Raw genomic sequence first — 12,066 nt, 5'->3', positions numbered from 1 at the left:
TTGATGGTTTTCTTAACTGTATTGTTACTAGAATCGTTTAGTGTGTATACAGTGTCGAAAGACAATGGATATCCCCTGTAAGGGTAGCTCCATGTGTAATTATGAGGCAAGAGTTGCACAATCCCTAACTCCACCTAATTTGAATCTGCACTGCTTGACTCCAGGACGACCGGAAACAATGTAGAGATAAGCGATGAGTACATACAGCGCTTGGAATTTCAAAATGGTTATCCATTTTAGTATTGACCAGGTTCAACATTGCATAACTTCAGTGATCTAATGGGAACTAGTGTGTCAATGTGATTATGCCATGTATAATTGGTGTATATAATGTTCATATAAAAATGTTTTCAAATTGCAATACAATCAACATGAAATAGTCATACTGCGGTGTGTATAAAAGCGTTCAATAGGTTGTGTAATGTAGATTAAGGTGCATGTCTGTGTTTGTAACACATAAATTACTGTTCATTAACAAGACAACATTTTAGGTAGAGTTCTTTAACAACAAGACAAATAAACATCCTCCTTTGCCTGGCATCAGACAGAACACGTTATCTTATTTGCTTCCTTTTCTTCTTGTGGTTGTCACACTGTGAATGAAGATACTTTCCTCCAAAGGAAACACAAGACAACAGGTTATATTTTACATATAACTTTATTTTCACGCTTGCCTCTTAGTTTGCAAATGTTTCTTGTTTGGTTTCTACATCTTGTTATGAACGCGTCCCTTCAAGCTTCCAGAATGCAAGAAACAAAATCTCTTCCGAGCTAACGTGTTCAGTGGCTCAAACTAAACTCCCCTGCTGACTGACTCAACTCTTGTGTGTGTGTGTGTGCAAATATATATATATATATATATATATATATATATATACACACAAAAATATATATGCATATTAATATTTTTTTTGTTAATTACAAACTTTATGTAACAGGTAAATATTCAATCCTTTGTAATAAAGATTTTAACTGTCTTTTAAAGTATTTGATCCAGTAAATATTTTATTGTGACTTTAAAATCTGCTATTGTTCCAAATATTTATCTTCTAACATTCTGTTTTATATTTCAACTAGTGTGTGTGAGTGTGGGTGGGAGGTGGGGGACTGGCGTTGTCTGGTCATAAAATATGGTTCAATAGATTATTATTAGTTTTATCATTCTTTTTATGCCTTTCAATCTATATTTAATTTCAATTTTTATGAAAGATAATTCTATAAATTTGTCTGCTTATCAGCAACAAAGAATCTCTTACCTTCACATATTCCTGTGTTTGAAATTTATTTTTCTTATCTAATAAATAAAGTGGATTGAACCATTCGTATAAAGAATGGTAGACACCAAATTTAAGATCTTTTTCTCTTACAGCCGCAGCTATTTCACCTGTAAAGAAGAATAAGTAAAATGAGTCAGCTCTATTGAATTATCTTTCATCACATTAAATCTATAAGTGAGAAAGAGTTATTTTATTTTTTAAACAGAAAATTTCATCAAAAGCTTGGAATATTCTTGAAAAAAAAAAAAAAAAAAAAAAAAAAAAAAAAAAATGATGAACGTATTCATTTTTAAGATGTGCTCACTCTGTATGTTTACTGAAAAAAAAAACTCAGGCACGACAGGTCAAGGATATGCAACACTAATAGGAAATACATAGTTAGAAACAGTCTAACATTTAAGAATTTGCACATGAAATAAAAAATATACAAACAGAAAAGGATTAATGAATACAAATTAATAAAATATAAAAATGTATTTCCATTTTTTTTTTTTTAGCAAAAAACATTTTGTAAGCATTTTTACAGCAAATAAAAAATTAAAAAAATACAAAGTTTTAACTTACCTACAAGGTCTCTATGTGGACCAACATCTTCTGAATTCCAATTCCAAGAATGCTTAGAACCCCAAAGAGTATAGCCTTCATGGTGCTTTGAAGTTAAAACAACATATCTGGAAAAAATATAAACAAAACACTAATATTTATATTAAGTAAAATATATTCATTGTGAAAATATACACTAGTGCAAGTATTGTATATTCACTAAAAGAATAAGTTCAGGATAAAACATATGCATCTATTTTCCATATTTTGAAAAAGAAATTCCAATAAGAAAATGTAAGTATGCATATAAAAATAATTCAATGTGAAAATATAGCAATAAAATATATTTTAAAATCTATAACAAAACATGTCTTAGTATAAATGTGATCCGTTTGAGGACGTGTTGCATGGATAGAAATGATGCGTATAATGCGAGGCATAAATACAAGACTAGTTCTGATGACTTCAGAAGATTAAGTCGGGACACTATAGAGAGATATGTGCAGAACAGAGGGGGAAAAAATGGAGTTCTTGCCCCAGTAGATGTAAAACAGTTGAGGTAACAGGTTCAGTTCACAGAGGAAGGGCAAGGAAAACATGGGAAGCAATGATAAAAATGGACAGGAGGGAAAGAGGGATAAATAAAGACTTGACCAGAGATAGATTAGTTTGCAATTCAATATCTTAAAGCCGTCCAACACATGCCAGCATGTAAAACAGATGGGTAACTGAATATGATGATGATTTGAAGATTAGAAAATAGATCTTAGGTTTTACTTTTAGTAGCTTCATAACTCTCACTTTTCTTATTTTGCCCTTTAGTCCTCACATTCCATGAGCAATGTTTCTGACAAAGGGGAAAGAATTGCTGTTTTTTCCGAGTCAGATTCTGTAATCTAACACTTATTGTTGACAAGGTTTTGACCATGAAATGGTAATTTCTCTTTTAGCTCCTTACATCAAATGGCTTTGTTGTCTTGAAGGATTTCCATAAAAAAAAAAAAAAGATTAGCTACTACCAATATGAATGGTATCCTATACTCATTCGCAAACGGACACTGTCTCTCTATCTTTTTTTTTTGATCGAGTTAAACAAAATTCCCACTGTAGTGTTGTCTCTGGTGTTTGTTTGTCTTTTTCGTATAATAAAGCGAAACTATTCGAATGCAAACGACAGAAAGCAGGAAGCTTAACTGGCCCCCGGCCAGCTGTTCTGATGCTTCACTTAAGTAATTGGCCCTGGGTTAATATAGGGGAAACCCTTCATACTGAGACAATTACTATTTTTTTTGGATACTGCTAGAGTGCCCCCTTTTTGGGAGAGCTGGTTTTCCCCCCACATTAAAAAACAACCTTGTGTCTAATTTGCTTTCGTGCGAAAGCAAATGAATACCTTACCTGGCCCTCGGCTAAGTTTTAAAAGCAACGTTCATTTCTGCACATGCGTGGCGACTCCTATGATTCCTAACTTAATTACCAACTCATTGAATTCAATATCCACCCACCTCTCTCTCTATCTCTTATTTATTTTAACCACGTGGAAGTCATTCTTAACATCGCTTCGTCCTTGTGCCAATATCCTCCACCTGGGCAACGCCGGATACTCCCCACTAGTCTACTATATAAATCTCAAACATCAGTTTGTGTGTGTATGTGTGAATGTATGTAAGTATGTCTTGCTAAAACTTTTATCAGCCGCACTGGGTCGGGACCGATACCATCTGAAAGAACAATCCCTTGGCCGCATAATATGTGAGAATTAGAAAAAATGGTCAATTATTTCGTATGGAAATAAAGTTTTAAATGAAGGGAGGGTCAGTAAAATTGTCTTTTCTAAACGACTGTGCATGCGTCACTTTTTGAATTGGTTTAACTAAAAGATTTTCCAACGTAATTCCGTAATGGTTAAAAGGCGTTATTTCGAAGGTCCATAACATTATAAGTGTGCTTTGGGGCAGCCGACTAAAGCATTTCCTTTTTTTTTTAATCTGCTTTTCCCATTAGCATTAGTTTGGCTTCTATGGCTAATTTTCTTTTTTTGCACTCGCACGGGTACTCATTGCTATTTTCTTATTTTTTAGGGAGTTGGTAAATTTTTTTTTTTTTTGTTTCTTTGCACTCGCACAAGTACTCGATCAATTGAAACTTTTTTTTTTTTAGGACTGGCTTGCTCAATAACATTACTATACCACCTCTGCACACCCGGGTAACACCAGGTACCCCTGATAGTCTAATATATAAAAGGCAAATGTGTGTGTGTGTGGTTGTATGTCTGCCAAAAACATTCAGCACACGTAACAAACACTGACAAAAATTGGCATCGTTAGAAAGATCAATCTCACAGACAACAAATATGTAAAAATTGGCCAAAAAGATTAATTCTGCGCTGGTCAACTGGGCTGCTTTTAGTAAGGAGGGGTCATATTCCAAAAATCACGTAAGTAGAATTTGTTTTGTTGTCACAAAGCAATCTTCCTGCAGAGTCATTTTCTGGAAATGACGTCATTTGTTTTAAAGTCAGTGTTGATGGTAGTGATGGTGGGGGAATAAGCATGATTATGTTGTTATTAAAAGTGCTCTGGAGGCCTCCAGGGATTACCAAACTTTCTTTCTTTGGGTGAGGGTGGGGTGTAAGGAATTATTGTCTGCTTTGTTGTCACAAGGTAATTCTCCCAAGCATTACCCCCACTTTTTTGTTTAGTATCAGTTAAAATATGATTTTCGTTTGAATGTCCTCATGGCAGTAACCGCCAAAACTCTTTAAGGGGGGCATGAAGTCACTAGTATGCTAAGAACAGATACTGCACTTTGATCTTAGCCAAAAGATCAAGTAACTGTATTATATAGAGTAGTTTCCTCCCAAACATTTTCTATTAAAAAAAAAAAAAAAAAAAAAAATGCATAAAAATCATCATAATGTACGACACTGAAAATAGATATCAGATACCAAAAATCATATACAATGACCACTTTGTTTTTTCATGTATTTATGTATACAGTTGGAAAAACTGCAGATTCCAAAAATCACAAATTGATCAAGTAATGCTGAGTGCTTATTTGTCACATTCCAAAATCACGCAAATAGATCAAGTAATGCCATCTGTAACAAAGTAAGGGTGTGGGTAGGTTGATGCCCCCCCCCCGTTAGGAAGAAAGGCAAAACCACTTGGTAACAAGTTGTTTACTTAAGAAACCTGAGAACTCTGTGTGTTAAAGGTTAACAAAAACTGTATTTACTAACTGTTTATTTGAGTTCGATCAGATCTTTGAAGCGAGCCATTGTGTTATTTTTGATTTGATGATAATTTAGATTATGAACTGAGAATTGAATTTCTAAACAAAAAAGAAATAATATCCGTGTGATGTTCAGAGGGCGATATAATTGTTTATATATATATCAACAAGTCAGATGGAAAAAAGGAGAGAATGCGCAGAGCAGAGCGGGCTCTTGACTGGGAAATGCGCAGACAACAGACTCTCAGATGGAAAGATAGAGAGAACACAGAAAGTCAGAGCAGAGTGGGCTTTTGACTTAAAACACATTTCTAGAGAGAATGCGCAGGCATTTTCTTGGAGAAGAGATGCGCAGAGAGGAACACAGTCAAAGCAGAGTTGGCTCTTGACTTGACACATTTCTTCAGATACCCAGAGACCGACACTCCACAAGGTTACAAGCTGATGCCTTCGACCATATTCTTAGCATAATAACACATCACTTCCTTCAGGACTCTGAAAGAATTATAAGGACTGTACTGTTTTTTTTGTTAATATATATTTGGTGCAAAATCGTTTTATCCTGTTTTTTTTTTTCTTTTACTACACAAAAAAATCCATGGCTCTCTTTCGACGACGTTCGTCGTTAAGAGGGTACACAACAAATTGGTCCAGGATATATAACTAGACAATCAACGCTGAGTGCTTACTTGTCACATTCTGAAAATCACGTACATTGATAAAGTAATGCTGAGTGCTTATTTGACACATTCCAAACATCACATACATTGATCATTAATGCTGAGTGTTTTACACATTCCAAATATCACATATATTGATCAAGTAATGTTGAATGCTTATTTGTCACATTCTAAAAATCATGTACATTGACCATTAATGCTCAGTGCTTATTTGACACATTCCAAACAGGATGTAAATTTATCAAGTAATGCTAAGTGATTATTTGCCACATTCAAAACATCACGTACATGGATCAAGTACCCCTGCTAGTCTAGCTGAGTGCTTATTTGTTACATTCCAAAAATCAAATAAATGAATCAAGTAATAGTAAGTGCTTATTTGTCACATTCCAAAAATCAAATAAATGGATCAAGTAATGCTTATTTTTCACATTATGAAAATTACATACATTGATAAAGTAATGTTGAGTGCTTATTTGACACATTCAAAACATCACGTACATTGATCAAGTAATGTTAAGTGTTTATCTGTCACATTCCTAAAATTACGTAAATTGATAAAGTAATGCAGAGTTTTTATTTGTCACATTCAAAAATCATGTATATTGACCAAATATTACTGAGTGTACCATTAGGTGTATCAGAATTTTGGGGGAATTTTTGACACCCCTAACACAAAACTGCGAATAAAATATAAAAAAAACTCGTAATTTCTCTTTTAAAAGTGGGTTGTTTATTTTCTTTATGGATTTGATCTACATTAATGATCTTCCAAATCATATCCTTACATCATTTGTAGACATTTATGCTGACGACACTACCATTTATGGTACCACATCTAAGACAGTAAACGACCAAGTTCTCTCCAATTCTCTCTCTTCTGATCTTGAGCATGTAGTACAATGGGGAAAGGAGTGGCTGGTTACTTTTAATCCATCTAAAACCAAGCTTCTCTCTTTACATCATCAACATTCTAATCCACATTTGTCATCAATTGAAATGAATGGCTCTCGTCTTCAGGAGGCCTCAAGTTTTGACAAGCTTCTGGGCTTGACCATTACTCCTGATCTTAAATGGAACACATATATCAAATCTGTTGCCAAGGCCGCTGGAAAAATGGTGGGATCTTTCTATCGATCCAGTAGATATCTCACTGCTGATGCTATTCTCTATCTATATAAGAGCCAGGTACGTCCAAGGATGGAATACTGTTGCCACATCTGGGCAGGAGCTGCTAGAAAGGACTTGTCCTGCCTTGATAAAGTTCAAAATAGACTTCGTAGCCTCGTAGGAGATGTCCTTTTCTCCTCCTTGCAACCTCTATCTCACAGAAGAGATGTTGCGAGTTTGTCTCTGATGTATCGTTATTTTCATGGAAAGTGTTCAACTGAGCTTCAATCTATGGTCCCCCCTCGCCAAACTTTCACAAGAAACACTCGTCTAGCTGTAAACACTATCAATAATTTCCCCCACTCTTTATCTGTGCCTAAACCTAAACGTAGATTCCATGAACAAAGCTTCTTTCTTAGAACTGCACGCCTGTGGAATTGTCTTCCGTTTTCCTGCTTTCCGGCTGACTACAATATGGTTGTGTTCAAATCTAAAGTAAATAAGTTCTTGATGAGCCGTTCCATATAAGTTATTAAATTTATCAAATTTTCATTACTAATGATTACTATATTGACCAATTTCTACTGTACACTCTTTAACCCTTATCCTTGAGTGGCCTCTGGGCCTTGATAATGTGGTGATGCCTTTGTAAAAAAAAAAAAAAAAAAAAAAAATTATACTTCCAAAATAAACTATTAAAGTTGTATAAAAAGTAATAGAAATATTATTTTTTAAAAAACAGTAATAAAATCAATTGAATTTTACGAGTTAAGTATTTTTCAATTTTTAAACTTTAAAAATCTATCAAAATTTTTCAATTGATTCAATTTTTACGATATGTGAAATTTTATGCTCTTTCCAATAAACCGAATATTTTAGACAAACGTTTTTTTTTTAAATTCACGCCCTTCCCCCCATTTTGAAATGTCTATTAAAAAGTAAATAATTAATTTACTCACCAAAGTTTTATATATCACAAATCGAAGATAAAAAGATTAATGAATAATATATTCAAATTTAAAACAAAAAAGTGTTTTTTTTTTAAGAAATTTACCTGTAAAGTCTGAAGTTAAAAACCATGTTTTTGGGGTTTTTTTTTTAAAAATGAAACCTTTGTTCTTGCTCCTTTAATTGAAAACAAAAAATGAGGGTTTGAATGACATTTTTCGAGTAGTTATAAGCTTGGAAAGACAGGGGATTGAATTATTCAATATATTTCACGCATTTGTAAGGTCAGTTTCTGACACACCTAGTGTACCATTTCATACATGAGTTAAATTGATCAAGTAATACAGTGCTTATTTGCCACATTCTCAAAATCACGTATCAAGAAATTCTAGCTAAGAAATAAGGTACTTGTACAGTATATTACTCATAAGAAAAAAGAGAACATCTTACCTGTGACGTACATAAAAGTTATCAAAACCAAAAATCCCGTTGTATATTCGAGTAGTATGAGTTATATAAGAAATAAGGTGCTTCTTCACTGTAGCACTCACATGTAAAAGCAAACCAACTTTTACCTGTGACATACAGAAAAAGTTAGCACAAAAGAAAATTATGTAAAATAACGAATAGTTTCATTTTTGGTCCCCCGACAAAAGGAGGTGCTATTGTGAAGAAGCACCTTATTCTTCCCGTTGTCCGTTCGTCTGTCCACACTTTTCTCAATAACTATGCCTTGGAATTTTTGAAAATTTTGCACAAACATTAAACATGATATGAGTAAATAAGTAAGAGAACGGATTTTCTGGGAACTCTGGTAGCCTTTCTAGGGGTGCCTTTTGGATTAAAATGACTAAAATTGACACTTTTGTGCTCATTAAAAAAAAAAAATTGATGCCTTGGATTTTTATAAAACTTTCTGAAAAGTTGTCACTAACTGATTTCTATATAATTTTGTTTGTCTATACTGCGCAATAACTCTTGGGTGTGCCCCAGGGGCTCTTTTAGGGCTAACAAAAACACTCCATTTTTGGAACTATTTTACCATATTAGGGGGCGGGGGGGGGGGGCAATGATGGACTTAATCATTTCTCTTTTGTATGGTTCAGAAATAAGGCCTAAAACTGCACTGTTTGTTCATTTTCACCAAGATTTGACATCTCCTGGGGACTTTTGGGGCAAAATGGTGTGTGTGTGTGTGTGTGTGGGAGAGGAGGCAAATGCTGAACTTAGTCATTTTTTTTATATGTATTTTTTATGCCTCATTCACTTTGCACTCACGGGGGACCGTGCATGCTTCATTTGTTAAATTAGAAATAAGGTACCTGTACAGTATCTTACTCAAGAAATAAAGTACTTGTACAGTATAGTACTCATATGAAAAAAAAGAAAATCCTACCTGTGACGTAGAGAAAATTTATTGAAACCGAATATCATGCAATATATTTGAGTAGTATGACATTAATATAAGGTGCTTCTTCACAATAGCACCCAGATGAAAAAGCAAACTCTTACCTGTGGTGTACAGAAAATTTTGCACAACAGAAAATTATGTAAAATCATTGAGTAGTTTCATTTTTAAATTAGAAATAAGGTACTTGTACAGTATCTTACCCAAGAAAATAAATACTTGTACAGTATAGTAACTGTATGAAAAAACTTGACATTTTCCAAAACCTTCTGTATTTAGGTGGCGGTAGGGTATGTAGTGTGTTTTGTTGTTTCAAAACAATATCCCAAGCATTATTAATTACTTTATTTCGTACACAGTTTAAGGAGTGGGGTATATGGATTTAGTGTTAGAAATGGCTGAAGCAGTTTACTATCAAAAAATAATTTTTTACATATATATTTTAAAGAAGTGAGGTATATGGAGTTGGTCCTGAGAATAGCTGAAGCAGTTTATGTTCTGAAAATTACATTTTATAGTGCGGACAGATGAACGGACAAGGGTGAATTTACAAGTCCACCCTCCTTTTGTTGGGAGGGAGGGGGCCAAAAATGATTGTGGACAGATTCTTTCTTTGGTCATCATGATTCAACTAACCAATATATATATATATATATATATATATATATATATATATACACACACACACACACTAGCAGGGGTGACCAGCGTTACCCAATCATAAAATATGACTAAATATATTTTAATTTATGCAGATTTCATATTATAGAATCAATTGTTTCATATTATATTGTACCCAATATATAGTCCCCACTAACGAGTGTAACCTTGGTGTGGTTAGGGGGCTTGCGTGTCTCTAAGACATGGATAGCTATACTGGCGGGAGATTCATTTCCTGGTCGGGTCACCCAAGCTAGACAGGTTGAAGGGTAGAGATCAGACTAAGAGCACTCACTGGTCCTCCAGGTTGGGGATTAGAATAGGGCCAACAACCCAATTCTGTAAAAGAAAGAAAGTTATAGAAACCGCAACAACATCATCTGTGAATTTCTTGGTCCAGGAAGGGTCCTCTCTAGTAGAGTTCATGACACGAGCTGGTGAAAGCCTCCGGGAAGCCAGTGCGCTGACAACCCTTCTGATGGCATCCAACAGCACCAGGCAGGCCCCCTTGAATGGAATTCACAAGGCAAGCGTAAAATTGGTCGCCTGAGGCAAACATGGAAAAGAAGCATTGAGGCTGAGACCAGCCAGAACCAGGTCTGTTGGAGGAGCGTCGTTGCGGCCCTATGTTTCTCAAGGAATCAAGTGGCCTAAACAAAAAAAAACAAAAAGAAAAACATAAACAATACATAGCAATAATTTCAAAAGTAAATTTATATGACCCGGAGCAGCGCTGGATACCACTGCTAGTCTATTATATAAAAGAGACTTGTGTGTGTGTGTGTTTGTATGTCTGCTAAACCTTTGTCAGCCATAACCGACCAAATTGAAACCAGTACCACCTGAAAAATCAATGCCTCTGATGCATAATATGTGAAAATTAGAAAAAAAGATTAATTCTGTGGCGGTCAATTGGACCACTTTTTTGAAGGGGGATCCTTTTTTGCATCACTGCTTTCACAAGCCACACATGCATATCAAACTAAAACTATGTTTAAAAAAACTTATTTTGTAGCGTCATGATATAAGCACTCGTGACTGTGAGGGCAAACGTGTTTGCCCAGAACTTTTTTTGCCTTCTTTCCCTTTTTATGTTCAAGCCCAGCTGCTGGACATTTTTTTTTTTTTTTTTTTTTACTGTCGCATGGGAACTCCCTGCAATTTTGATTGGAAGTAAAATTGTTTTGATTTATTTATTTTTTGTTATATTTTTGGGGGGAAGGGGAAATTTTTTTCCCAGTTCATGGGCAACAAAAAGTGCTCAATATCCAGATAATATTTTCTTCTCTTCATATCCCTTTTGCCTGCTAAAATATTTGGTGGTGAGGTTGTCACATACTCCTTCATTTTTTGGGCGATTACATTTTCATATTTTTATCTTTTCTTTTATTTTTTAAATTGTTGTGGGGTAGCGATGGAGTTGACATATAATAATGAAATAGTGCTCAATATCCTTAGTGTAGCACGTGTGTTCAAACAGAACTTCATGTCATCCCGGACAACGCCAGATATCCCGTTTTTATAGAAAAGGAAGTTTTTTTTCAAGTTATTCATCATAAAGTGTGTTTTTTTTTCCTTGTTTGCCCAGGAGAGATTAATTTTTTTTTTCAATTTATTTTATGCAAAGAACATTTCAGTCGATGTAACGATCGATATCCTTTCAGGTACATCTTTTTGAACTTGTCAAACTCTGAAATCGGTTTGAAAAGATGCACCTAAAGAAGAATGTTTGGTTTGTTTGGTGGCATATCAACCATCTAGAGATTATTTAATGTCAGACAGCATTGCCAAATGTATATGTAACTAGAAGACTGCTCGTTCTAGGATCGGTAAAATTAATTCCACAAAAAACTGTTTTTCATCACTTTTTTTTTGTTTTCTTACACAGATTAAAATCAAGATAAAAATATTCAAACCTTATGTCTAGAATACATATTCCAATTTTTATCAAAATCCATTACTAATTTTGACTCTAGAAAATGTCTAAAATTTAAGGCTTAAGCTTAACTGGTCTTAAAAAGAAATTGAAATTTACGGAATCTTAATTTGTGTCTCAAATTCAGTGCAAATCTTAAATATTTAAATTTTCAAAATGGAAGACTGTTTTCATATTACGTTTCATAAAGAAGTTCATATTTGGAGAATATTTATTAATTGATGTTTATTACCTTTTTATAAAATTGCACAAAAATCAGAGGTAATACTG

At 34.1% G+C, this 12,066-nt stretch overlaps 1 protein-coding gene across 1 annotated transcript in view; it reads right to left on the bottom strand.

The window, feature by feature from the left end:
• The window catches only part of LOC145252626 (alpha-L-fucosidase-like), a 75,797-nt gene that overhangs the window by 14,809 nt on the left and 48,922 nt on the right, over positions 1-12,066 (bottom strand). Inside the window, exons 2-3 of the mRNA XM_080112353.1 lie at positions 1,842-1,948; positions 1,257-1,384 (exon numbers count right to left, since the gene is read on the bottom strand). Of these exons, the coding sequence (XP_079968479.1) occupies positions 1,257-1,384; positions 1,842-1,948 (235 nt within the window). The remainder of the gene's footprint in view (positions 1-1,256; positions 1,385-1,841; positions 1,949-12,066) is intronic.

This window comes from Euprymna scolopes, chromosome 29 (assembly GCF_053919585.1).
Source record: "Euprymna scolopes isolate OS-2025 chromosome 29, ASM5391958v1, whole genome shotgun sequence".
Lineage (NCBI taxonomy): Eukaryota > Metazoa > Mollusca > Cephalopoda > Sepiida > Sepiolidae > Euprymna > Euprymna scolopes.
The sequence above is the reverse complement of the archived record's forward strand: the minus strand, read 5'-3'. Positions and strand labels throughout refer to the sequence as shown.